The following is a 27,778-nucleotide window of genomic DNA, read 5'->3' as shown; positions in this document are numbered from 1 at the left end:
CGACCGACTCGGAATTTAACGCCTGAATTCTCAGGCAACTCGAAATAAATAGTTGCTTGCTTTTGAACTCGTCAAAAAATTAGTAAATAAGGTGAAACTTCTTATTATATGATCTTATTGAGATGTAATGTAACCAGGTGGTGGAATAGAGATGGCGTTTTGGTCTTAGTGCGTTTCTACCAACGGTTCTTTTCCTGGGAGATGAAAGAGTAGCGGGTTGCCGTTCAAATTATTGGTGGGATGAGAGACGAGCCCAATCCTCTATTTTCATTTAAGAACACATTGCAAAAGAACTGGTGTTCTTTTGACCCCGAAAAAAAAAAAAAAGGAATAATAACTGACAAAAAGGGTCTAAAATTTGATCCCAAAACTGACAAAAAAATCGTGCAAAAAGCAAATCAATATCCATGAATAATAAACAAATCAATATCCTAATGGGTTGGTAAGTGCTAATTGTTTTCTCGAAAGGAGTCTGCTTCTTGTTTAAATTTTGGTTCTGTACAAGTCTCACCACTAGTTTGCTGGCGAACCATACCACACCTGGACTGCTTCTTCACAAAAACCAGTCATGAATCACTCACTATCCTAAACCCCTTTGGCAGAAATTTTCAGATATCAGGTTCGGGTTACAGTCGAAATATAATATAGAAAATGACGCAGACCAAAAGATTTATTTGCCGACATACTTTTTTTGCATGCAACAAGCAACCTTTATCAGCCTCGAACGCCCAGCTTTAGATTTTGTAAGGTGTGTCATTAGATCCAAAACCAGAATGGTGGCCCGATTGCCAGCAGACAACCGCTCTTTGTAACCTTGTCTATAAGCAATTGCCGCGAAATAACGCTAAAGGGACAGATGTCAGGATCCGAACTCCCTCAATTATTATTAGTTTTTTTGCCCCTTCTTGTATTCCCGTTCTGTAACTTATTAAGCAAACCATCCGAGATCCCAAGTTGAAAACGATGTATGTCAACAATATAATCCCATTCTAATCCATTATTTTGCTTTGAATTTTCAAGTTGAAAAAATAATTTGATTGTGCTCTTTCTTTTCTTTTCTTTTTTTTTTTTTAAACAAGACTTGTAAGAAAGTACGACTGCAGAAAAAAATTCCCTAATTCCAACGTAATCTCATCGCCATCTCCAGAAAATGCTTTAGCTCATACCTGTTCTACATTTGTTTTGCTTGTAGCAGCCCAACATTAAAAAGACAAGAAATACAGATCCCAGCCCAAAAGAAAAGCACGAGGGAATAGATTTTAGCTACATATAACCAACAATCTACCACACAAAACCGGCCAACTGTTCTTCAAAAAGACTGAGCAGCATTCCCATCAATCGATAATCTTCATTATGGGAGATTTAAAAATTTAAACTTTCCAACATAAATAGTGTACAAAATGAAAACCTCAACTCCTGCTGCAGTAAAGACATATTGCAATACATGGAAAGCAAAGATGCACACTGACTTTCAGCTTGGATACCGCGTGACACCCTGGATGTCCGAGTGTGGAAAACCAGATAATACACTAGTCCAGGAATCTACTTTGGTCCCGCAAATTTACTCATCATTTTTGCAATGATGGGAGCTACCTTTGGATTATTTTGATGCTGGGCCAAATTGGCAGGATTCTTCATCACTGCAGAACAATTCCCCAAGTTAGTGGAAAGAAAGAACAAAATCATGAATACGAGACGTTGTTCGTGAACAACGATGGTCATCCTAAGCACCAGAAGCAAACAAGCAGTTGAACATCCAGTTAATTTGCTACATGGCACCTCTATGTAACTGCAAGTCAAGGAGACAAAAAGCAGGAATATAACAATTCTTCACGGATGCATCCCAATATTATGACAATAAATTGTAAATTTTGCCTGTCGTAAGAATTGAAAAGCCAACCATTGTCAGCCCTTCTAATGGTTAACACTGAAACACAAAACGCATGTACATGAGACATCCCAAGTGCCTTATTAACCCACAAGGCCCAAACAAACACCACAAGTTCATGGTATTCTTGGAAGCAAAACAGTGAGAATGTACCCACTAATGTTTTTAAACATTAATATTTTCTGATTAAAAAGCAAATGGCCACCGCTAAAATAGTAAAGTATCAGATGATAGGAAGGAAAATATTTCAGGAAGGAAAGATACCATCTTGGAGAGCAGCCATGACTTCTGGATCTTTGAATGCTGCCATTAGTTCAGGATCCTGCTCCAGACAATAACATAAAGTAAAAACATGGAATTATTATTGGCAACTGATACCTTCACTTGTGCGAAATAATCAGAAAATTTCCAAAAGTTGACAGATGAAAACTCATATCTGCTGTGTACCATGGACAGTAATCTGAGCTACACACCACTCACATAGTGTTTACCGAGGACAGAACACCACTTACATTCAATATCTTGCTGTAGTCAACATTCCCAGGCATCCCTCCAGGCATGCCCCCAGGAAAACCACCAGGCATGCCTCCAGGGAAACCACCAGGCATGCTGCCTCCAGGGAAACCACCAGGCATCCCACCTGGGAACCCACCTGGCATGCCTCCAGGTCTTCCACTTGATGATGACTTCTCTTGCTTCTTAGCCTTTTCATAAGCAGCCTAAGGCAGAGTATATAATAATAGATTAATAAGCCAGTTATAAAGCTTCTTGTACATCCAACAAAGCAAATTAACCTGAGCTTCAGCCTTGCGACGCTGTCTCTCTCGTTCTATCTTTCTATCTTGCCTTTCTTTGCGAAGCCTTTCATATTTCCTACGGTGCTCCTCAATCTTGTGAGCATTAGGCTCAACCTAAGGTTAAAGTTGAACTCTTAAGTAATGCACCGAAAAGAACAACACAAAAGTTGACATCTTAGGGGCTTAAGAAACTATCAGTTTAGGGGCTTTTGGCCAAATAAAACCAGGAACACACTAATAATACCATCAACTTAAAAAATATACAACTGTTAATTATTGGTAGCACAGCATGAGTATGTAAACATACTTATTATGTATATGCATGGTGCAGTTGTTGAAAATGAAATACCTTCTTCAGTACAGCACTGATCTCTTCATCGTAATCCAGCTTAGAAGCTACGTGAAGATCCTTGGCAGCCTCCTCCCACTGGCCAAGCATTGCTCGTGCGATGCCACGGGATTTGTACCCTTTAGCAGAATCAGGGTTAATCTGCAAAATAAATAAAATTATATTAGATGACTCTGAACATGTATTAACAACAAAACCAGAAAATCAAAGCACAGATTAATTGACTTCTGTATAGACAATAAAATTCTGATTATACAATGCCTAGACTGTTAACATGACAAAAAGCTAACTGGCAGCTACTCCTCCTGTGTCATACTTCCGATGAGAGGAATGGATTTGTAGAAACTAGTCACTGCACACGAGATCACATGCAATTGACACGTCACATCTTCATCTTTTATTGCCACACATCATAGCAACTATGAGCGCAAACCATAGTTCTTAGCCGCAGAAAAGTTACAACACCCATGTAATTCAACAAAGTGTGGATAAACATGAAATTAAACCAACAAGAAACATGAAAAGTTCTCAAAAAAAAAATCAAAGAAAAAGGAAAACCTCCAGAGCTGCATTGGCATCTCTGACTGCAGCATTTGGTTTCTTCATTTTGATATACACGGTAGCTGTAAAAAAAATTTGAAAACAGTCATGTGAACATGCTGGACATTGTCAACAAACGATCAAGTACAAGTGAACATAATGATAACAACTGAGGCAGCAACTGCAAGGCTCTAGGCAAAGTTACCTCTGGTAGCATACATGATTGCGGATGTAGGATTGAGTGAGATTGCTTTTGTAAGCTGCTCAATTGCATCCTCCAGCTTTCCTGGGGGCAAAAAACCAATGTTGACAAGTAGATCAAAGAATAATATGCACTAACATGTTCTCTGTAAAGACATCCATAGGCATTTACCTTCAGAAATTGCCTCCATTGCCTGAGCCTTTGCCTCTTGAGAAGCATCACGACTTTCTGCACTAACCTCAACCGAAGGGTCTCCCATCTATAAAATGCAGTGGCAAATTTGAAAAATAGAAGCACTGACATACACGACCACTTTTTTGACATTAAGAACAATGTGTTAGAAGCTAACCTGTTGCGGAGGATCATTATCAGGCTCCACAACTTCAGTGTCATCAAGGTCAACATCAGATTCGATTATCTCAGGCTCCTCTTCTTCATCAGCACCCACCTTTGAGTGATCCTCATCCTCAACATCATCCATATCCTCATCAAGATCCTCGGCCACATGAGACTTCTAATAAATCAAATCATAAGCTACAAAATGAGCTTACTCAAATGTTTGGTGTATCTCCATGCAATAGTGGTCATGCTAATATAAGAAATTCAATAATTGGACTCTAAACACAACGTTAGCTCCTTCAATTAATGTTTCAAGGTTGTATCAAACTACAGTGCAACCGGGATGTGGACACCCTTGTTCAGGATTATTACTCGACCATTTCAGCCATTCTGATTAGTGGCACATCAAAAATCTCTTCCATTTCTTTCTCTCTTCCCTATGTCTAATAAGCAACATTAGAGAAAAATCAGATGCTCAGGACACATTAAATAGATGTGCATTCTCAACTTTGCACGATGACTTCAACAATAATTGTTACGTTTCTTCAGCAATTTTTGGGGATTAAGAAAGCAGACCACGGGAAAACGCTATACAAAGAAAGAAAACAAAGGCCAGAAAGCTTACCGCCTTATACTCTCCAGCCTTGTAAGCAGATGGTGGAAGCTTTCCCCCAAGGCTAATAACAGAGAATTACAATATTACTTCCACTTATAATGACAAAACAACTAAAGCAACGATCAATGGAAAAACGGAAAAAACGAAACTCAAAATAATCAAACACTCAAATCACTAACAACATAAACAAATTCACATTGCCTTGCAAGAATTAAATCGAATTAGGTACAAAAGACATTCAATTAACCAAATAAGAACTTTAAAAAAAACAAAACAAAACAAAATTACACGCTCTGCATCCCTAAAACTTATAAAGCCTCAAAACTACTGCTATTAATATGCAACAAAAATAACGCATTTTTCACACGTTAATAATGAGACATGGTCTTATTCAGTTGTACCTTTCGATGTAGTCGCGGAAAAAGGAGAGGGAGGGGTCGGAGAGAATGGAAGGGTTTGCTTTGCATTGATCTATGAATTTCTCCAATTCTTCCAACTTCGCCGCGTCCATGTTTTCTCTTCCGGCTTTGCTCTACTCTGCTATCAAACCAATCAATCAATCGGTCAAAAATGGGTTTTTGATGATTTTGTGATGATTTGGGGGAACTTGCTTTGCTTAGAGTGAGAGTCGGTGCTTTGTTTTGCAGGACTGAACGCTGACTAGACGCCTTCTAGCAGCTTCTCTTACCTTCCATGTATCCGATAAAACTTTTTTAATTTTTCTTTCTTTAGTTTATCGGATATTTTCAGAAACCACCCTACAATTTCACACGTAGTACTCCAAGAGTTTCGAAAAATGAACCTACCCCCTTATTCATTTAAAACAATAATAATAATATTAGCCTTAACATTTTAATGAAACTTTCGTATTGCTAAGTTTATACAAATGATGGATTTTATATTTTTCTCCCTTTTCCTTCTTATTCATTTCTCTCATATTTCATTTGAAATATAGAAGAGCTATCAATATATATTATCCCTAATCTCTATCGCAGTCAAATGTTAAACTAGTGATATTTACAGACTCTAGTAGTTCCATCACTGAACTAATCCATCAGCTTTTCTTCAAAAAAAAACTAAAAGCTAGTCCATAAAATTTTTTTTAAAAAAAAATAAAATGACACTTTCTTTTCTATCTTAAAGAGAACCTATATCCCCAATGAGATACTATGAAAAGTAGCCTATTATAGCAAAAAGATTTATTATTATAGTTGATTATCAAACAACAAATATTTTTATGAAAAACTCGACACTCATTTCTTTTATAGTTATATCAAATTACTTTACAATTGTTTATAAGAATAAATTAAATTTTATAATAAGGGCACTTTTGGATACTTATTAAAATTTTGACTCTATTTTAACGTCTAATTACTAAAGTGTCAAATCAAAAGAGATAAATATAATTTTTAAAACTTTAAAGAAACTAAGTGAAGTAATCAAAAACCTCGTGAGAGGTTCCTGAAATTTATCGACAACTTTGGTATTCTTTCCCTTTTTCTTTATCTTTTTAGCTTTTCTTTTTTCCTTCATACTTGTACTGCTTTCGGGGCTCTCCCTCCCTCCCTCTCTCTTTTTTTTTCTTGTTGGTTTCCCCCAAGGCAAAAGCCAAGCACAAAATTTTGTTCTTTTTTTATACTCACATTCATTCAGTAACATGATCGAGTTAAATTGGAGACGCGGATAAGTGAGGACTTCATATGCAATGAAATACCCCGTGTTATTGTCATTCCTCTGCTGCTCTTTGGCCTAAATTGTTGCAGCTACAAGAAATTTGAGGATACCATTTGCAACTACCCTAGTCCGGCATGTCATCTGGTGCCTTTACAAAAGTAAGGATCGAAAACCTGAGGCGGCTATCGTTTTGAGAGTAAGAAGAAATCTATTTTGATGACATAAGAAGCTCTCGGCATCCTCCTCCTCCGAGAAGCAATGCTTACTGTAAATCACGACGACGCTATTTTTTCCAGGGATAATTAAGGTAGCATAACCTTGAATGAGAGGAAGAGCGAAATTATTCTGAAACAGTTTATACACCAAGAATCCACATAGTTCCAAGGAACCAAAAGGGTACAATCAGATCAGGTATGTCCTAAAATCATCCAGTGTGATGGAACGCGAATATGCATATAAGGCGGATGATAGAATAAACAGCCTCTCTCTCTCTCTCTCTCTCTCTCTCTCTATAGTAATCAATTGCCTGCAGATATGTGCTTCCAAATAATAGAAAGGCACAAAAATGATCTAAGAAAGCATCAAGGAAGCCAAAGCCAAGAGCAAACTTGTCAGTCCAGTCCCTGCAATCTTGCCTACACCGTTATTATCTTTTCCACCAGATTGCGCTGCAATTAAAGAAACAATAATGTCACTTAAACAGTAACGGCCGGCACAGTCACTGGGTTGCAAAATTGTAAAAAGAAAACAAAGGAACAGATTGCGCTAGGAGAGACTAATCAAACAGGAGTATTTGTCAACACGTCAATCACCATTCCCTGTTTCCAGACTCTTCATGACTTTTTCACGTACCCAATAATAAAAAAAGATAGGAAAGATGATACTGATAAGTTCAAGCACGCTACAAATTTGCTTTTCAGTACTTCATGATTCGTATTCTGTCAATGACAAGTAAAATAACAGGCTCCTGAGCTTTTTTGGGAACATGTAAATTACAACACCTTTCTTGATCACGAGACAGTGAATTTCCTGGAATTAATTTTTAGCTTGTATTGTCATCAAATGTTCCATAGTTTGTGCGCAAGGTAGCTAACATTAACAGGCTGTTAATGTCATCAAGTTTTTCACTTGTCAAACCAGTTCTTATTGGCTGTCTTATCTTTTTGCACCATTGACAGAGTCACAGGTATTGACATGTTATTGGAGGAAAGCAGAAGCAATAAATCAACTCCAAAACATGATTTATAAGATTCAGTCCTATCTAAGGCAAGCAATAACAATTATGTGTGTTTCACCTAGTAATTTCTTATCTAAACAATATATGAGACCCCAGATCAAACCGGTCCAAATGAAACGTTGATAAAAGTCAATAAGCATATTATTGTCAAAATGGGAGGGGTGCGGACATGGTAGCCAATCCTCTTACTTGGAAGTTTGACCAAGCAGTTATTGACTAAACCTTAACCAGACTTTACTATGGTGGGGAAAAACTGAAATTTTGCATAAAAGAACATAATGAGGAGTAATCAAAGTAATTAATGGTGGGGAGGCCAAACTCGCACAAAAACATATCATATCAGAGGGGACAATTGAAAAGATGGCAGAAGTTTCATTTTTTACAAAAATAAGAGAAAATTTGTGACGTTTCAAGATGGGTGGATGCTGTGGTGCAATTTAAGAATCAAATTTGTACATATACTCCATCACACAAAAATACGACCAAAAAAAAAGAAGGGAGAACTTGAATGGGAAGGAAAATTAGTTACCTGGAGGAGTCTCTGATGCTGAGGAACCTGGAGCCTGGGCTGTAAAACAAAAACAAAACATCATAAAAACTTGTACTAATATTATTAATTCTTTTTTTAAATTTATTTTGGAAAAACAAATAAAAATTTGTTTGTACTAGTTACTACTACTATAAACACTGCCCTAAAAATTGAAAAGGGAACCTTTTTTAGATCCATCAACATCCTCTTGTTGTGACTAACAAAAGTTAAAAATGACAGAGCAAATATGTGGCTTTGGAAGAGAAAAACCAAAAAAGAAAAAGAGAGAGAAGGGAATGCAAGTTTCAGTCTAAATCTAACGAATCATTGGTCACCGTGGAAAGGAGATCGAAGCAAAGATAATCCCTTTAACTCTCGATCAAAAGATCTAGCAAACCCATTAAAACTTCATAATAATCTAATCCTTAAAAGATTGAAAGAATCACCCAGGCCAAGAATTCGGCTTGGATGTTAGAACTTTTCGCATACCGTTGCAGGCACTAATATTCCCAGGGATGCCACAGTAGCCCGGAAGCTTGAGTGCCTGGGTTATATTGATCTTAAAAGCAGCCAATAGTGCAGGATTCTCGTAAAGCTTGCAGAGGCAGTCAAGCTGCGTGGTGACGGCTACTCTGAGAGGGTTACAGCACGAGGCTGGCGGGTGAGTTGAGTTGAGGTAGTCGGCACAGGGGACCAAATTTGAAGCACAGGACGGTGTACCCTGCCCCTCCGCCACCTTGGTGGTGGTGGTGGCCACAAGAATCATTAGCACCACCGTGATCAGTGCAGACATTTTGGAGGAAACCATATGTTTATTATTGTGTGTCTAGGTGGTGGGATTTGAGTTGAGCAGCTTCTTCTTACAAGTGCCTTCTTCCCGGTGGAGTTCTTCTTACAAGTGCCTTTTTATTCACTGGCCTAGCTTTCTCGTGGGATTATTTATAGACCATTAGGCAGTTCGCTATTGGCCAGTTCTTTTTGGTTGGCCAATGCTTTTGTTTTTGTGCTGTTTCCATTGTGGGGTACTTTATTTAATTTTGGCACTCGGATTTGGAGATCTTTTATATCCCTAAAATACATTGGTCAATCTCTCAATTCGAGGAGCTAATTGCTCCAGCAACTTCCAAGCTAATTCCATTTCTGATATTCAGTCCGAAATTCTGCTTGAAATCTTTTTTGTATCAAGACAGAAAAATTCTGGAAATCCATTTACTACTGGGCTCCTTTGGCCAACCAGTAAAGAAGAAAAATTAAATTCATTTTACCGATTAACTTACTTTCGGCAAATTTGTGAGTCTCTTATTATTTGTTATGGCAAAAATCAACATTCGCTTAATACCGAAATTATAGAACTTGGTATACTGCTCATCAAGCAGATGACATTAATGACTCAATTTAACACTTAAAATTAATAAATTCAAATATTCATATATTCCGACTTTGGCTATCAACGAAAACGACCAGCCACTTAACTGATCTAAGATTATGCCACGGTAATTGTATGAAATTGAGTCATTAACCGTTCTAGTGAATGGAAGCTTAAAATTTTGTAACTGTTCAGTTGGCAAGGTCAATATATTCGATTTAAAATTGCTAGATTTTGGCCACTTATATTTTGACACTTGTCAATTTAATTTAAAATTTTTAAATAATTAACACTTAAAACTATTTCTAGTTCGTGATGCGTGTACATGGACAGATGTAGACAAACGCATGAAAACTCCATATCTTTGCCAGCGCATGGGAGCAATCATTAAAAAAATTGGGTCAAATCGTCCCGCCGAAGAAAAAATCAATAATATGTTCATATGGGTTGTCGGTCCACGCTCAAATAATCGACTTGCCCATAAGCATGAAGGTTAGTTAATCAAATTGTTTAAACGACCATTAAGATTAGCCCTCGTCATTGTGGCAGGAATTGCCAAACACGGGAAGGCCAACCAAAAACACTCGGATATTTGGCTATTTGCCAGCTGCTAGTCGGAATTGAATTTTATACTTAAAAAAAAAAACGACACAAGCATTTTGTTACACGATGAGAGTAAAAAGATCGCCAGAGTCACAATTTTACCATATGTTTGGATTGCATTTTTCATGATTTTTCATGGAAAAATTACTGTAGCGATTTGATGTATGTAAAGAAAAAAGGCAATAGAAAATTGTGATTACGAAAAACAACGTAATTTTTAGACAGAAAACTGCAATCCAAACAAGGCTTATTCGAGTAATTAAGCAGAACAAATCCCTCCTTAGAGGTTAAAAAAAAATTTTTAAGGTAAATTAAGCAGAAAATTTGAACTCAAAAAAAAACCCTTGATTAAGCCAATCAATCACATGTTGAATAGGTAAAAACACTGGGCGTGGATAGTTGTTATTTATACAAAAAATTATTTGATTACATTACAAATATATTTTTCAATGTATTTTTTTATTTTATTAATATTTTTTTATCTGATATATATCATATTATAAAAAATATTATAATAATTATTTTAAATAAAGTCTTAACCAAACGCACTCACTGTGTGAGATAACATCTGGCCGAAATGATGACCAGTGTTGACCATTCTATATTCCGACCATGAATGCATTTTTCAAAATTGAATAATTTTGATTGACGAATGTTTAACATATTCAGTGTGAACTTACATATATTCGGTGCACTGAATTTACATTTTTTTTTTTTTACAGACCCTTGAATTGACATCTTGTCAATAAAGATATGAATGAATTTGTCTGTCGAATATTTGATTATGCAACAATAGCTTAGAGAGCCTCGAAATTTTGTTAGTAATCAAAAATTGTTTTCGGCCCAATACGGACACAGGCCTTTGGTTGTAGTAATCGACAATTGCTAAGGGTACGTGTGATACGTGTTGCAGCAGGACTGGAGGATTCCCGCATAAGATAAGTACACATTCTCCAGTTTCTCATCTTCAGAATACGAAGCTCAACCAAGGAAGAGATGGACGGCGGTGGCGAGGCGGCGACACCAACAACACATCCAGCAGTCCAACCTCTGTCCTTCCTGCTAGGGACCTGGAAAGGCCAAGGTGAAGGTGGGTTCCCTACCATCACCCCATTTCAATACTTTGAAGAGGTGACTTTTTCTCACCACCCCAGCAAGCCCGTGGTCGCTTATTCCCAGAAGACTTGGAAGTTGAAAGATTCCGGCGAGGCTCAGCCCATGCACGGCGAGAGTGGGTACTGGAGACCAAAGCCCGATGGCACAATTGAAGTCGTGATCGCTCAAAGCACGGGTCTGGTTGAAGTTCAGAAAGGGACATTTGATGCAAAGGAGAAAATCGTGGCGCTTAGAAGCGAGTTAATTGGGAATGCGACTAAGGTGAAAGAGATTAGTCGACGGTTTAAGGTGGTCAATGATGAATTAACATATGTCGTTGAAATGGCCACTACTGCTACTAGTCTACAGTCGCACCTCAAAGCCTCTCTCAAGAAGCTCTAATGTAACCTCCTCCAAATTATTGAAGTTAATGCCTGTGCTTTACTTGTACGATCTTGGATTATGAGTTTTTTTTTTCTTTTTTTCTTTTCTAAATGGGAGATTTTATAATTTTTTTTTATTTTACCATCCAACTCAATCTTTTTCTGGCAATGTATTATGGGTGCCGTTGATTGGTTTATTATAATAATTTTTTCGAGTTCTGATTAGAGTACCATTTCAAAAAAAAAAGGAGTATTGATTAGAATTTAGAGTACTACTGTATTAGTTACGGCCATCTTTGAAAATTAATCAAGTTTGTTTATTCAAAAGAATTACTTGAAATATGTGGTTCAATTCTTTGTCCTTTACTTTACTCTTTTTCCACCGTAAGACTTTAGTAGAGTCTACATTAAATCGGACGTTGAAAGTTGGACAAATTATCGCCGTCTAACATGCCATCAAACCAAACAATTGGTTGAGTGAAGAAGCTCGCTTGACATAATTAATCGCACCGCTGATTAGTACTAATAAGGGCTTTCTTTTTAATTTTTTCAGTAGACGTAGGAATATTTGAATAACCAGTTAATAGCAGCATCTTGGGCCGTTGGCAACCTCAAGACTCCTTGACCTCCCACCAAACTTGCCACTTAATTGTGACTGTCACCTTCGATTGATTTCCTTCGATGAGGTTTCTGCTGACTCTCTCTCCTCTTAGATTAGATTAGAATATAATCTATCGACTCCTCCTCTCCTTAAACCAGACTAGACCAGTATGGGTTATACAACTATTATCGTTGCGACAAAAAAAAAAAAAGAATAACTAGTTAATTGGCCTGTCCCAAATAACCCCTATGCTACTAATAAGGGTTTTCAAAATGCAGGAAACTGAAAATTAATTGGGAAATTAGTAAAAAGACAGAACAACCAGCTGGAACTTGGAATCTTGAGAACTACTAGAAGAAATATCTGTTGTGAACGTGAAGTGTGAAAATTTGCTTAGTTGGGGTGGCATGGCAATAAATGGTACCATCCAAGGCTGATAGAAACAAGCCAAATGGATTAAAAAAAAAGACTGAAAGGGGGGTATCAAAGTCGTGTTCATATTACGTTATTGACTGCTGACCATTTAAGATCGTGAACAATTGTCCTTTCATCAGATTGGAAACGTAGAGTTTTGGGAATTTAAAGACTCAGGAGAGGACCAAGTCTACTTCCAAAATTTCAGAAAACGCGTTGATTTGTCAGCATCTCATTTCTGTTTTTCTCTTCTTTGACTCCCTTCTCACTCAAAGATGATTCTTTGGCTCCTTGCATAAATATGACCTTTCTACCCAACAAATGCGGGCAGTCATGGAACAGAATTTGACTGTCACAACAAGAAGTGGAGGGTTAGGAAAAAGGAAAAGCAAATGGAGGATAAAAATCAATTAGAATGTAGTGCATAAATACAATTGTCAGAAATAAGAAGATTATATAGAAGTACATAAATAACCAATTAAACCGTTCGAGAACTTGTAATTTAAGTCCATATTTCTAGCATAAAATAACCAAGCTTCATGTTCATGAAATTTTTTTTTTTTAAAAAAAAAACCTTCATCGCGAAGGAGATTATCATGGGCCTTGACAAAAGCCCAATAGAAAGCTGATCCTGTAAACCTCATCAATACTCACGGGGCTAGATTGCCCGAGTCTGGCGTTTACACAAAGAAAATGGGCTCCATTTCAGAAAACACAATACCATGATTTCCCAACTCTCATTAAATTTTAAGGCCTTGAGAGCTTTCTCACCCATGCTTGAATCAATAACATCCAAAAGTTACTTTGGGCCGCATGTCAGCTTGAATAAAAAAGTAGGAGAAAACTCGTAATTGTTGTAGCTATTGGGGTTATTTTACGTAACGATGGCCCTATTTGGTACTTGAATTTTTTATCAAGTTTGTATGTTGCTAATTTTTTAATAATTTTAATTATAATAATTCAAAAAAATTTATCAAAATTTTTAACATGTTCATTTCAAAGTATCAAATACATAAAAATTTTCCTTCTTTTTTTTTTCTTCTTCCTCCCCCATCTAACCCACCACGTCCTCTGTCGCGGGCCATCACCTCCACCGCCGCTTCCGACGCCGATTTCAGTGCCAGCCTTCCTTTTTTTTTTTTCTTTTCTCCCTTTCCCTTCCCCCTCTCCTCCTATCATCCCCTCTCCCTCCCCCTTTGACCAATCTGTTGGTCCTCCCATTTTTTTTCTTTTTTTTCTTTCTCCCTCCTGTCTCCCTCTCTTCTTCTCTCTCCCTCCCTCGCCACCCTCCCTTTCCCCCTAACTGCAATCTGATCGCTTGACTAGATCGTGCAAAGAGGGAGGGAAGGGGGGCTGCGATCTAGTCGTGTGACTAGATAGTAGCTAGGGGGAGAGAGAGGAGAGTGGGGGAGGGGAGGAGAGGGGGAGAGAAAAAGCAAAAAAAAAAAAAAATCCATGGCTGCGAGTTCTATGGCGTTGGGAGGGTGAGGAGGAGAGGGAGAAGGAGAATAGGGGGAAAGAAAAAGGAAAAAAAAAATTTATCCTAAAATTTTTTCATACAACTTTTACCGTAAATTACAGTAAAATTTTAGACAAACACCTAAAAAACTCACTTGCCAAACGGGTCTATTTTCGGGAATGGAGCAGGTACGGCTAGGCTTAGGTTCAGTTTGTATGATTGTTGTACTTTTTCATGATATAGTGTACATTTGCATAACTTTGTTATATTTCATGATTTGTTACACTTATATAATTTGTGTTGTATGTCAAGAAATACAATAAAGTTATGTAAATTTACATCAAATCATGAACAAAATACAATAATTATACGAATCGCACTTAAACCTAAATGTACCTGCCCCAAACCCACTATTTTCTCGTAAAATCCTAAAAATTTGTAGGACAAAAAATGCATAAAAAACTTTATTATTTTCTTGCAAATTAAACGCCACGAAAATAAAATTGTAACTAATTATATTGCAACCAAACTCTATGTTCCAATTATTACGAGTTCAACTTGTAGTAGTTGTTGCATAAACCAAATGGATTAATAGAAGGGCCAAGTATTACTTGCGAACTAAAAACTAAAGAAATAGTCAAGAAACACTTGCTCTAATTGTTAAGGTTATTCCAAGAATAGGAGGTTTTGGATTCAATTTTCTCTTAATTTTTTTTGCTCCTTAAATCCCATTCATCTTCTTATAAAAAAAAATAAAGACTAGAGGAATAAATATAGGTAAGATTTTTTAATATTTTAATACAGGTAAGATTAACTAAAAACTAAAGAAATAAATATAGGTTAGATGTGAAAAAACAGTACTGGGTTTGTTTGGATTGCGATTTATTTATCAAAATACATTTGCTTACATCATCATTACAATTTCCAACGCATCTTTTTATCTTTTCAATTACCTTTTTATCTCACATACATCACGTCACAAAAAGTGCTACAGTAAAAATATTTCTAATAATTCACAATCCAAACAAACCCAGTATTTGGGCGTTTGGTTACAGAGTCCGGTAACAGTCATTCGGTTGGAAGATTAACGGTTTACAGTCTGTTAATTTTGGTGGGCATTTCAAATGGATAAGAAGACAGTAGTAAATATGGCTCCCTATCAACAACTGCCATAACCACTCATAACTATGGCTCCCTCTCTCCTTCTCCGCCTTCCCTCCTGCGCCCCGGCCACCTCCATAGCTCACTTCCAACAGACAAATATGGCGAAACCCAGAAAATTTTCAACCCAAATTCGCTGCATAGGATGGGTATCTCCCTCTATCTCTAATTACAGATACTTGTATTTATCGACCAAGAACTATGTCTGATTCATGTTAATTTCGTGTTTTTTCTTGATGGAAACTGTAAAGAAAGGACCCAGAAGGCGTGTTAGGACCAGCGCAAGGAGGCCACATCGCAAGACTGGAGTTCAAGAGGCGCCTGGAAAAAGATGCCGATGCTCGAGATGCTTTTGAACGCCAGGTTCGCCAAGAAAAAGAGCGTCGCCGCACTGTTCGCGAGGTAAGTTAGTACTTTGAATTCTGATACTAGTAGTTGACTGCATTGAATATATACGATCAATTGGATTTTATAGTGTTTAAATGGCTTCATCTTTCTTTCTTTCTTTTTCTTTTTTTTTTCAGGCTCGTGCTGTACCAGATACTGTTGCAGAACTCGTCGAGTATTTTCTTGATACCGAAGCTCGAGAGCTGGAATTTGAGATTGCTAGGTTGAGACCTCGGTGAGTTCTTTGCTTTCGTGATTTTAAAGGAAAATGCACAGGGAATATGAGTACCTAACATTTTGATCTCCCATTTCCGATTATATGAACAGATTTGTCGATACTTACACATAAGCTTGTTAGCTTGATCAGGATGTATGTAGCAATTGGTGACTTTCCTAGTCTCCTAGATGCCAAACAGCGTAAAATGCAAAATATGGGAAGCATAGAATAGAATTTTCCTCTAAAAGGACCTAATCGTAATTTACTTGGAAATCTTTCTACTTTCTGGTCTCATGACTACTTAGAATATGCCTGCATCTTGTTTAAGTTATATTAATTGGCATTTCTTTACATCCCTTTATAGCTTCATTATGATGCTACTCTATGCAAGTTGGTTCAATCAGTAAATTGGTTTGTGAGTTCCTTATTTCTGTGAACCAACTAGTGTTAGAGTAGCTGGCCACCAAGGGAGTTTTAAGGCTTTACTTGGGTGTCAATCCCTTGACCTGCATTCTAAAATCCAAGGTTTCTTGGAATGTTTCGCCAACAAGTGCGTAAATACCTATCTGGACCAGTGGTGGTTCAGTTATCCCGAATCCCCCCCTCCCCCTTGATCCTGTTGGGTCAGCTTCCTCCCCATAGTATAGAGTAGGAATAGATCTATCGTGTCCAGAAAAAAAAAAGAAAAAGAGTTCCTTATTTATGTGACATGCTGAACGATTTTGTAGATTGAATGAGGAGTTCTTTTCACACATTCAGCTGGAATTGGGAAAGTTGAGATTTGCTGTATCAAAAACTCAGGTTTGTCAAAAATCAATACATCAGCACATTGATGAGTCTGTTTCATGGTATAATTTGGTGATTGTTCTTTCTAGGATATGGAGGATAGACAAATTGAGTTAGAAGCTCTGCTAAAAGCCCTTCAGGAAGGAACAGGTTACAAATCCACTAAACTCACTATGATTAAATTGTTGCAACTTTTCCTCTCTAGAAAGCCACAAGAATTCTGATCCTTGTCATTTTACAGAAGCCTATGATAAATTGCAAGCAGACCTTGTAACAGCAAAGAACAGCTTGGCCAAGATTTTGACATCAAAGGATGTAAAGACAACTGTATGTTCTCTTTCTTTCACCAGAAACTCTTCATAGAACAATTTATATTTTAACTGTGTACTACCTAGTTACAACCTTCAACTTGCAGCTATTGGAGTTGGTTGAGAAGAATGAGTTAAATAGATCCCTACTGACACTTCTCGATGAGAATATTGCAAATGCATTCAGCGCTAACCAGGTATGAAACATCAGAAAAATGATTTGTCAGCTAACAAATACTGCAATTTGTTTTGTTCTGTCCTATTGTCAACTTTAATTTTTTGAAAATCTTAATGAGAATCCTTTTATGTGGTATCCAGGATTGAAGCTGATGCCTATTAGTAGTTCTTTCCTTGTTCATATGTTTGAAGTATTGTCTAGAAGGAGTTCATCATGTTAGCTATACTTGCTGGTTGATTTAGTTGAATAATGTAGAGAAACCATTCATGGTTTATTGGCTTGGCCCGGCTCAACCAAGAAACATTTGTCTCTTAATGATTCAATATTTCACTACGCACCATATTACCATATGAATCCCTCTAGGATTGATTTGTGAAAATGAAGAAGAAGAATATTATAACAAGAGTAATTGCCGTCGTCATCTTGAAGGCATTCAAGTACTTAATTGAAGGGCTAACCATTCCTTTAACACTATTAAGATAACCTATTTCTCAGAGGAGACACTTTGCTCTTTCTTATTACTTCAATCATTTAGGCAATGTCAGTTTCATTTCATATGGCTCTGTACCTCAGATGGCTGCCCATCTAAATAGGATTGAATTGTTCAACTGAAGGTCCCTAAACTTACAAGCATTCCTACTTGTACTCTATGAGAAATTAGACAAACTCTTTGATGCTATGGAAGAAATTTTGGGTTTCAGTACATCAGTGGAACATTGAGCAATTCACGGTGATTATTGACCTGATGGAAATTTTCCCTTGACATGCAGAAGGAAGCAGCAGAATATATGTCAAAGCTTCGGGGTGCTGTGCTGAAGTATATAACTGTTTAGCATCGGATTGGACAAACATCAAGTACTCTTCCTATCATTTTGGTCAAATGCTCACAATCATATCTGATATTTACCACGCTTCAAAAATGCACACTCCAATGGTTAATTGTACCCAGTTAACCGAATAATATGCTTAAGAAGCTAAGATCACTGTTGAAGTTTAGATATGAAACATAATAGATAGGATTACCACTTGGATTGCATCTGGTACATTCAAGTTCTACTATTTGTGGGTTTAATCATGAAGCAATTGCTTTTATTTCGAAACTTTATTGGCTGATCTTAGATTTTTTTTTTCTTTTAACCAAATCAGATAGGAACACCGCAGTGCTAGTTTGGATTCGAAGTTTCCTACCACAGCCCTTAGGTTTGTGGAGCAGTGCTATTATGGCTATGGAGCTGCCATTCAGGAATTCTTACTTACTTTATATTTTTATCCTACTTTTAGCTGTTATATGGATGAAAAATATACTGTTTTTGCATCGTTGGCTGCAAACAGTTCTGAGATTCAAGCATTAACTTCGATTTGCCACTAAAATACTGGAACAATATTTTGTTTGGAAAATCCTTTTTCTTTCTGTGCATGCAAAAAACATTATTGTTGGCAAAACATCAGGATTCAATGGACGATGAAGTGGCATGACATGATTACATGAATAAAACTAAAGGTGCTATGCTACCTGGACATTGAGGCGGCATGCACCCCAAGCAACCAAGAACTTTTTTCTTTCTTTTTTTTTTTTTTACCTTGATCGAGATTACTAATAGACACCTTCAAAATCATTTGGCATAGGGGACAAAGAAGCATTACAATTATCTTCATTGCGTAGTGTTTTGATCAATTCAAGAGCAATCCAGAACCATCAACCAATCGGCAGAGAGAGAGAGAGAGTAGAGTTCTTATCAGAATTTTAGTCCCTCAACTCTGTTGGAAGTCATCAACTCGTATCAGAATTTTTTACAAGGAACATTTTAGCAAGCATGACACCCTGATGATTCCCAATGAACTTATCATTTGGAAATTAATATGACATTATATGCTCAAAGCCCATGCAAAACACAAATTTTAACAAAGCAGTAGTCCACAACATAATCAGGAAGCTAAAAGCGCAATAATGGCTTAAGATATGTGTTAATATATCATATTTTATATAATTATTAGTGTCTCTATCTTCTTTTTCTTACCAGTCTGTGCGAAAAATCAAAAAGATAAAATCACTACACTTCAATAGCAAATTATAGACAACAAAAAATATCGTAAAGTTCTAATTCAAAGTTCATAAATGGAATAGCCAATTAGTTACAAACGTTCATTGTGTATGTTTATAAAAAGATGTCTTTAGCGACAATATACAAAATCTTAAGAACATAATATGTACTTAATATTAGAGCATTTAGTGAGGAGTTGCATTTTTTAGATTAACTAATTTAATAGCCGTCCAAAAATATTTGAAGAAGTTAATATTTTCCCTCAAACAAAAGTTAGGTGGGTGAAGCAATTGAATTTTTCTAAAACTCTAAGGGAAAAAGGTAGTTCCAAATGAAAATTCTCAAAATTACTTTGAGATTAAAAGGGTTTTTGCCAAAACTTGGAGCCACTTACCTGCCGAACAACCGTCGCTATCCTTTTAGTTTTTTTTTTTTTTTTTGGGTTGAATTTAAGTTTCTGCAGTTAGGCCATCATAATATATAGTAAAAAAATATTTGCACCGTAGTATGCAAAGAGGGTTCTTTCTTCAACATCTTGAAATCATATTCAATTCTAACCCTCTTCATTCCATTTCTTGTTCTTGATTGTTTTCCGTACCCAAAGACAATAATTCGAGAAATCGGAGCAGTAATCATTGTTCTCCATCTTGAAATTCAACTCTTCTTTCCATTTGCCATCTCTGATTACTTTGCCCTTCAGAAAACTAAAAAGTTTGACAAATTGAAGATGAAAAAACCATGAGTGAACTCAAATTGAATTATGAAACATGCTTTTGAACTCAAACTGAATGATGAGTGATGACTGTTAACAAGCTGCCTGAACATTTGTCTAAAGGAACCTTTACATAAAAGCAAATCTTCCTTTTTAGTGCTTTTGGTACCAAATCTCAATCACTTCCTTGTCATAAATCATACTACTATATTATTGCCAAGTTGACATGTAAGAAGAAAAGCTCTGGCATCAATAAACTAGTTTAAAAAAAAAAAACATAAATCTAATCAGTGTACCTCCATTTTCTTTATTTTATTTTATTTTTGGTCGCTGAGTACATCTCTATCCTTTCCTTTTTTTTTTTTTTTTTTTAAAAAAAAAGGAGTTCATCTTTACCTAACTACCTGTGAGATTCTCCCGAACCAGTGAGATTATAGACTAGTTAAATGCCTTGCAAGTTAGTATCATAGATAAGCATTTAAAATAATGAAGAAGAAAAAAAAAAGGCAAGGAAAGAGAAGACAAGGTAAAGACAGCATTGGCATGTGACAACCCTTAACCTCATTGAAATGTTTTCTGTTTTTCCAGCCTTCTTTTTCAGTTCTTCAAGAGATCTATATACGTGCTTCCTTAGCTGTACTTGTTACTTCACCTAGCTCAGAAAAAGAAAGGCCCAACTCCAATCAATAAACCAAAACTTCCAAGAAGAAAAATTAGCATGGCCAACTGTGGCTTTTACTTGCTACTGTTTTTGTCTTTCCACTACTTCAATCCAGCCACTTCAGATCCTACTGTTTCTGCATCAGATTTCATCAAAGCAGCCTGCAAAACCACCAGATTTTATGCGTTGTGCGTTACATCGCTTGCACCCTATTCCAATACCATCCAACAAAGTGAAAGACAGTTAGTTCGAGCTGCCTTAACAGTCGCCTTAAGCAAAGCTCAATCCACAAAACTGTTTGTTGCCAAGTTCTCCAACTCCACAGGATTGAACCCTAGAGAATCTCAGGCTCTTAAAGACTGCAAAGACAACATGGTTGATAGTTTTGATCAGCTCAGCCAATCTATGCAAGAACTCGCCCGGTTGAATAATCAGGTAACCAGTCGGGATTTCACGTGGCACATGAGTAATGTGCAGACTTGGGTTAGTGCAGCTTTAACTGATGAAAGCACTTGTCTTGATGGGTTTTCTGGGTCTTACATGAATGGAAAAGTGAAGGCTCCTATTACAAGAAGAGTTGTTTATGTTGCTCAAGTTACTAGTAATGCTCTTGCCTTGATTAATCGCTTTGCAGCAACAAGGCATCGGTCCGGTTCCACCTCGAATGCACCTTGAATGTTGTAATATACTACTGTACGTGTGCCATCCTTAATGTTTTGTGACTTTTGTGTTCGTAAATGTTACTCCTGTTTTCTTGAAATTGTACCATGTTGTTGTAAGAGCTTTTCACTCGACAAAAGCAGTCATAATCAGTTCATTTTCAGCGAAGAAAAATAAGCCGGTGACATGCAATTTTTGCTCCTTTGAATGATTTTGGAAAGTAGTTCTGTACAGTTCCGTTAATTTTCCACCCAGCCCAATATAATTTTAAGGTGATTCTTTCCAATCATATAGATACAGTAGACAACTTTTGTGGCAAAGACAACTTTTATTTTTTACTCCAATCATTTATTGATTTCTGTTCAGGTCGCTGTTACAAGTCAAGATATGCTTCCCGGATTATTAATTCCTTACAAGTTACTTATAGATTAATCACTAACAAAACTCTCACGTCAACGGCAGCAAAATTTAAATACATGACTTTTTTTGTCAGGAAGTGGTGGATCCTTTATCAACTTGTATTAGCGTTTTGGCATCATTCCGTGCAAAGCTAGGAGTAAATCTAGGAGGTGAGTGTTGAGAAGTTGCTTAAAACTTAAATTAGTAGTAAATTGTAGGGGATCATTAAGGTTAGGTTGTCCCGTTTTTTAAGAGTTTTGTCCTACTACTTAAGTTCCACCTTAATCCGTGGCAACCCTCATTAATCACTTGGATGATACCCTAAAGAGCAAATTCATGTGCACGCTTTCACTGTTTTATGTGTAGTTTCCAATTGCAGTAGTATCTGAGACGTTTCTCTTCACCTGCACTTGGATACACACATATACAGTTATCAACATAAGTAGAATAAGAGCCGAAGAGCTCTTCTGACGTGGCTGTTTTCGTCGTCCTCTCACGTGCCGCACATGTGAGTCACCAGCTTTTTTTTTCCGCGCGATGCGCCAGACGTCTGCATATACTTCGTCTCTAGGGTTTTCGTAAATTTCCTCCGTCGCCGCCGCTTTCTCATCCTCTCATCTTCTCCTCTTCCCCTCTTCCTTTTCTTCTCTATTTTCTTTCTCCATTCCTCTAGGGTTAGATACACCTCTTCTCCACAAACTCTCTCCGTTCCCTTTCTCTTCCTCTCTTTCTCTCCCTTGCTCTCGTTCTTATTTATTTTGCATTTCCCGACCTGACTCTTGGCTTCTTTATCTGGGCCTCTCAGCAGCCGGATTTCTTGCACACTTCTGCTACTTTCCAATCCATCCTCAAATCTCTCTCCATTGCCCACCAATTTAGAAATGCTCGTAAAGCACATCAAAACCCTCCATATCCACCTTGACCCTTGCGTTTATCAGTCACTTATATGCTCCCACCTTGCAGGCAGGAAAATCCATATTGCTTTCTCGATTTTCCAACAACTCCTCCATTCTGCAGCTTCCAAAATCCAATCTGAAACCTGCAATTCACTGGGAACCTAAAGAATGCCCGTAAGGTGTTGGATGAAATGCTTCACAGAGGCATCACTTTGACTACAGTTGGTTTCGGTGTGTTCGTAAGCCCACTTATACCCTCTCCTCTAAAAAAAAGTTGTCAATCCCTTCTCTCTCCTTCTCCGATCAACTGCAAAGCTAATGTTCCCTCGATTCTCCCTTAAATTTTAGAAAATTTTTGGGCTCTCTAGGACTGCAAAATCTGTGGCTCTTTTATTTGCCCACAGATTTGCTTGTAGTTGCCGAAAAGCCCTACATTCAATAGATCGATATAATTTCACAGTTTTCTGTATATATCTCTTGGTTTTTTAGGAATTTTAGTTTCAGGGAATCAACGACCGTCGCAGCAGCCCTGGATTAGAGGTATGGTTTATTTTTTGTAATTTTAAAAAGTTTTATGTTCTTTGAGTCTTCTTACTATTTTTATGTATTTTTGTGCTTCATTTTTTCCTCTTTGTATTTCTTCTTGTTATATATTTTTTTTAATTTTAACAATTTTTATGTTCTTTGAGTTTTGTTACTATTTTTATGCATTTTTTTGATTAGTTTTTTTCCCCGTTGTATTTCTTCCTGTTAATAGTGAATAAACTGAAAGTTGATTTTTTGAAAATTTGATATTACAGATTTAAAATGCTCGGTTTGCCTAGCGTTCAGGAGGCAGGGAAGCTTTGATTTTGATGCCCAGAGTTAGAAAGCCTAATTACACCTCTGTGTAAGGTATGGTTTATTTTTTGTAATTTTAAAAAGTTTTATGTTCTTTGAGTCTTCTTACTATTTTTATGTATTTTTGTGCTTCATTTTTTCCTCTTTGTATTTCTTCTTGTTATATATTTTTTTTAATTTTAACAATTTTTATGTTCTTTGAGTTTTGTTACTATTTTTATGCATTTTTTTGATTAGTTTTTTTCCCCGTTGTATTTCTTCCTGTTAATAGTGAATAAACTGAAAGTTGATTTTTTGAAAATTTGATATTACAGATTTAAAATGCTCGGTTTGCCTAGCGTTCAGGAGGCAGGGAAGCTTTGATTTTGATGCCCAGAGTTAGAAAGCCTAATTACACCTCTGTGTAAGGTCCAGCTCATAGTTATACATTTATTCATTTCTTGTTTCTTTCATACGAAAAGTTTGGGTCTGAATGAACATATGCTGACCATCCATTTTCCTTTCTTTGACTAAAGTTCCTTCATAATACCTTTTAAGCTTTTTTTGCTTGTTTCATGTGCTATTTGGGTTATTTTTTAGTTCTAGGATTCCACCCTAAAAAAGGCAAAAAAAATAAAGAAATCCCCATGACTTGGATTTCCTGCTGGAATACATATTTTGTCTTCCTACCTTAGATTGGCTCTGTTTTCATGTTTTTCTCCTCCTCTGTTAAAACTTGTTTGATGCTAATAGCTGTGCAAGCAATTTTTTCATTGCTTTTAGGAAACTGGTTTGTGATTTCTTTGGTGGTTGTTTTTCCCTTAACAGTTTTTTTTTGTGTTGCAGCTATTGCACATTTTTCTTGTGTCATGTTTGATCATTTTTTTTTGAGTTGCTATCAGGCTTGTGATGCTTTTTCGTCAGTGCTGTTGGAAATTTTTTCCCTTCTGTTATGCCTTTTACTAATCAGTTTGTGGTTGCATTACTAATGCTGTTGTACTGTACAATTTGTAAGTTTTGCATTCAGATCATATTTAGAGTAATAAGTTTTGCATTCAGATCATAAGTCAATTTTGGAAAGAATAAGTTTCGCATCAGACCATATGTGAGGCTACAATTTGTAAAGATTAGAATAATAATTTTTCATACCAAGTGCAAATGATGCTTGAACTTTCATTCCTTGGAGCAAACATCTTTTATGTTCTGTTTTTTTGTATTTTTGTGGGTTTTGCTTTTCTTTATTTAGCTTTGAAGCTTTTCGTTCTGTGAGTATCTTTTTGATTTAGTTACAAGAAGAAAGAAGTTTTGTCCCTCTACAATTTTCCTCTACAATTTTCCTAAAAAATTGGAAACTTATGTATTCCATTAATCTTATTTATCTAATTTTGCTTCTATTTTTCTGTCAACATAGAGAACATCAGGTCTTATGAGACAAATTATGACTTTTTATTTTCATTCACTTGGTGGTGGTGGATTTTTTTTTGGGTTAGATCTGTTTTTTCCCTCTTGATCTGTAAAGAAGTTTTTTTTTTATCTGTGTCTCTTGCAATTCCTGTATGCTTTTGATTTTTTGACTTGCTAAGTTTTTGAATGCTCATGCTTGTGGTCGCTGGTTTATTTTTCTTCTTTAGCATTTTGTGTGCATTTCTTTCTGCCATTGTTTTCCTGGTTTGGTTAAACAGGGAAGAAAAATATTCTTAATCTTGGGATTTTACAGAAATGTACGATAATGTTGGAAAGCCTGGGGTGCCAAGACAGCCACCAAACTCACAACCAAATCCATTGGGATCCTTTTTTTGCAGGATTGTCCTTTGCTTATCAGCTTTTATATTCTACCAGATGCTACTGGGTTCTACTTTTTGAGATTACACGCTCTTGGAATTCATGTTTGTCCAGCTAAAGCCAGGAGTTGGTACTTTTTCTAGGTATGTGTCATGTGGACCAATCTATTAGATCTACCGTCATCCTTCTTGTCTGTGGACTATCTTTGCTGTCTATATCAATTTACAACTTGGTAATTTATACTTATATAGGATCTTGCATGGAAATTCATGCCTATTTTCAAACCATTAATGTTGCTTACTGTAAAATTTTTGTTTCTATGTGTACTTTAACTATCAAACTAACACTTGACTAGGTGCATTTTCATATAAGTCTTATAATTTTCTCCATAGAGCTGGTAGTTTGAGAAAAAGGTCAAGTGGAAAATTTGTATTTAAAATGGAGAAAATGTTTATTTATTCAATCAAACCACTCTTAGACATACTTGTAGTTGTTAGTTGAATTAGTTGAGCCATCGTTAAACCTTTCTTTAGGACCTAGCAGTGGATTTATGATAGACTGATTTCAGTTATGATGGAAAAGATCAAGTAAGAAAATTTGTTTTCAAAATGGAGAAAGTGTTTATTTGTTCAATCAAACCACTCTTAGACATACTTGTAGTTGTTAGTTGAATTAGTTGAGCCATCTTTAAACCTTTCTTTAGGACCTAGCAGTGCATTTATTATGGATTGATTTCAGTTATATTTCTACTTATTTCCTTCCATTTCTTTGAGCATGGGCACTTTCTTTTGTCAAGGTAGATAGATATATCTTCAAGAATTTCTAAAATCAGGAGCCGCAAACGTGAGAGACTCCATGGCCCCCCTTGGCTGAAGGTATGTGATTCCATATTTCTTAATGGCTTTATGCTGATATTTCGGATATTGATAATAGTCCGAGATTACATGGAGCAGTTACCATGTTTATTCAAGCATTGTGCATATAGATGCCTATCATGTTATCTATCATATTGCTGAACCTCAACAAATTTGGCTCTAAGATTCTAGTGGTTGTCATTTTTTTGAAACTATAAATTCAATGACTATTTTGAAGGTTCTATGATCAATAACTTGGCTATTTGCATTCAGGCAGTACAAGGCGCACTTCTAAGCAGTATGTATGCAGTTCTTGACTATGCACAAACTGGTTTGATTGCTACAGTATTTTTTCTTTAAAGTAAGAGCACTTCACCAAGATTATGTCAAATCGTACATTAGCAGCTTTATTTGATTCTTTCTTTATCTTCATGTCATTGTCTTATCATCATTGGTTCATTTGATTTTTCTATTGGTTTCATCTTCTTCTTTATTTATTTTAAAGTCCCCTTCATCTGGGGACTGTTTTTCATTCTATTAAAAACTCTGTTTGTTTCAGACTTGATCATGTTGAATCATGCACCTAATTAGTTGTATTTTCTTTTTCATTGTTGTCCTGTTCTCTCTCTCTTTCTCTCTCACTCAAAGAAACACAGACATCCACACAAGATAATTGATAAAATTCATAACTTTTCATTATTGATGTGCATGTCAGATGATGGAAGGGTGGTACCAATCTGCTGAGGAGAGAATGTCTGCTCCAACAGTGTATCCCCCGCCACCGCCTTCTCCTCCCCCAAAGGTGAGGTTATTTTCTTTTATTGTGTAGGAAGTTCCGTGAATGGTTGGTAGCTTGTTAAGATTATATTTTCTTGCATGTAGGATATTCTTTTGTATATTTTTTTGCATATAGGATATTCTTTTATGACTTGTGAGAAAGTCGTGGTAATTGTTATGTTTCATATGAATAGTTTCCATATTTGAGTTATTCCTATCTGAGACATATGGCTCACCCTTGCCAGGTCTTGGGAAAATTTTGCATGGGGGCACCATTGATGGTAATAAATGAAAAAAAAATAAGAACCATAGGTGCAGAGATGTTATAATGGTTAGGTTTCTTACACGAATTGAAAAAAAAATGAAAGAAAAGGATAGGGATTAAAAAATATAAAGGACTTTATGAACTTTGTGTTTCTATAGCCATTTGATATTCACACACAGATTATTGCTTCATTTTGAAACAGGTTGCAAAGGAGGGAATTCCACTGCCTCCAGATAGAATGTTATGCCCTTTGCGTTCACAAAAGTGTGTAAATCCATCAGCTGTAGCTGTTTCAGGATTTGTCTTTTGTTATTCTTGCATATTTAAATAAGTCTCTTAGGTTTGTTTCTCCATACTTTTGTATTGATCATGGTAAAATTGCAGAACTACTGCCAAATATTGTTTCTAAGTGATGCTTTCTCTTATGTCACATTTCAAGAAGCTTTATCATTTTCTATATAGTGTACGCTAAACTTAAACAGTAAATTGTACACTGTAGCCAGAAATTCAATTTTGCAACTAATTCTTTTGTTTAATCATACTAGCAGTTGCTTGTTACCCCACTTTAGTTACATGAGATTTGCCATTTTCAGTTACAATTCGATATTGTTTTGAGTTACTGATGGGCTGGGATGCTAGGCTATCTAGATCCAGGTCTGTCTTTGTTGTTGTAAACTACTGCAGTATCTCTGATGAAAAATTATCTGAGTGTTGTCTCTTTTGGTCAAAATTTTCTGTAGTAGGATATTTTGTCGTATATCATTTACTTTTAAGTTCCAATT

The 27,778-nt window shown here is 36.3% G+C and overlaps 5 protein-coding genes across 18 annotated transcripts; 3 read left to right on the top strand and 2 right to left on the bottom strand.

Annotated features, from left to right (window-relative positions):
• Positions 1 to 1,328: 1,328 nt before the first annotated feature.
• Positions 1,329 to 5,420, bottom strand: LOC113706883 (FAM10 family protein At4g22670). The gene is made up of 11 exons (XM_027228928.2): positions 5,133 to 5,420; positions 4,741 to 4,792; positions 4,126 to 4,290; positions 3,948 to 4,035; positions 3,780 to 3,860; positions 3,593 to 3,657; positions 3,035 to 3,175; positions 2,683 to 2,799; positions 2,401 to 2,607; positions 2,153 to 2,210; positions 1,329 to 1,640 (listed from the first exon to the last, which is right to left on the bottom strand). Exons 1-11 carry the CDS (start codon positions 5,240 to 5,242, stop codon positions 1,543 to 1,545), a joined length of 1,182 nt encoding a protein of 393 aa, XP_027084729.1. The 5' UTR covers positions 5,243 to 5,420; the 3' UTR covers positions 1,329 to 1,542.
• A 1,308-nt stretch (positions 5,421 to 6,728) lies between these two features.
• On the bottom strand, positions 6,729 to 9,119 carry LOC113707169 (non-specific lipid transfer protein GPI-anchored 7). 2 transcript variants are annotated; one of them, XM_027229364.2, is made up of 3 exons: positions 8,661 to 9,099; positions 8,172 to 8,210; positions 6,729 to 7,073 (listed from the first exon to the last, which is right to left on the bottom strand). In XM_027229364.2, the coding sequence occupies exons 1-3, from the start codon at positions 8,977 to 8,979 to the stop codon at positions 6,976 to 6,978; spliced, it is 456 nt and encodes a 151-aa protein (XP_027085165.1). In that variant the 5' UTR covers positions 8,980 to 9,099; the 3' UTR covers positions 6,729 to 6,975. The 2 variants fall into 2 exon arrangements, with proteins under 2 accessions (XP_027085165.1, XP_071919456.1); XM_072063355.1 differs by having other exon boundaries at positions 7,037 to 7,170; positions 8,661 to 9,119.
• Positions 9,120 to 11,010: 1,891 nt separating this feature from the next.
• LOC113706422 (peroxynitrite isomerase Rv2717c-like) lies at positions 11,011 to 11,685 on the top strand. The gene has a single exon (XM_027228323.2). It carries the CDS (start codon positions 11,137 to 11,139, stop codon positions 11,635 to 11,637), a length of 501 nt encoding a protein of 166 aa, XP_027084124.1. The 5' UTR covers positions 11,011 to 11,136; the 3' UTR covers positions 11,638 to 11,685.
• Positions 11,686 to 15,237: 3,552 nt separating this feature from the next.
• LOC113705449 (uncharacterized) lies at positions 15,238 to 18,527 on the top strand. Its single transcript, XM_027227300.2, has 9 exons — positions 15,238 to 15,402; positions 15,509 to 15,655; positions 15,778 to 15,875; positions 16,586 to 16,658; positions 16,733 to 16,793; positions 16,885 to 16,970; positions 17,059 to 17,148; positions 17,900 to 17,984; positions 18,276 to 18,527. The coding sequence occupies exons 1-8, from the start codon at positions 15,280 to 15,282 to the stop codon at positions 17,960 to 17,962; spliced, it is 741 nt and encodes a 246-aa protein (XP_027083101.2). The 5' UTR covers positions 15,238 to 15,279; the 3' UTR covers positions 17,963 to 17,984; positions 18,276 to 18,527.
• A 1,849-nt stretch (positions 18,528 to 20,376) lies between these two features.
• Positions 20,377 to 27,532, top strand: LOC113706207 (pectinesterase inhibitor 9-like). 13 transcript variants are annotated; one of them, XM_072063403.1, is made up of 9 exons: positions 20,377 to 22,730; positions 22,989 to 23,039; positions 23,300 to 23,393; positions 23,654 to 23,742; positions 25,121 to 25,243; positions 25,901 to 25,975; positions 26,228 to 26,315; positions 26,670 to 26,756; positions 27,199 to 27,532. In XM_072063403.1, the coding sequence occupies exon 1, from the start codon at positions 20,602 to 20,604 to the stop codon at positions 21,217 to 21,219; it is 618 nt and encodes a 205-aa protein (XP_071919504.1). In that variant the 5' UTR covers positions 20,377 to 20,601; the 3' UTR covers positions 21,220 to 22,730; positions 22,989 to 23,039; positions 23,300 to 23,393; positions 23,654 to 23,742; positions 25,121 to 25,243; positions 25,901 to 25,975; positions 26,228 to 26,315; positions 26,670 to 26,756; positions 27,199 to 27,532. The 13 variants fall into 13 exon arrangements, with proteins under 13 accessions (XP_071919504.1, XP_071919502.1, XP_071919505.1 ...); XM_072063401.1 differs by having other exon boundaries at positions 20,377 to 22,738; XM_072063404.1 differs by having other exon boundaries at positions 20,377 to 23,039; positions 26,228 to 26,252.
• The last annotated feature ends 246 nt before the right edge of the window (positions 27,533 to 27,778 follow it).

Source organism: Coffea arabica, chromosome 8c, assembly GCF_036785885.1.
Source record: "Coffea arabica cultivar ET-39 chromosome 8c, Coffea Arabica ET-39 HiFi, whole genome shotgun sequence".
Classification (NCBI taxonomy): Eukaryota; Viridiplantae; Streptophyta; class Magnoliopsida; order Gentianales; family Rubiaceae; genus Coffea; species Coffea arabica.
Note: the sequence above shows the minus strand (reverse complement) of the source record. Positions and strands in the feature narration are given on the sequence as shown.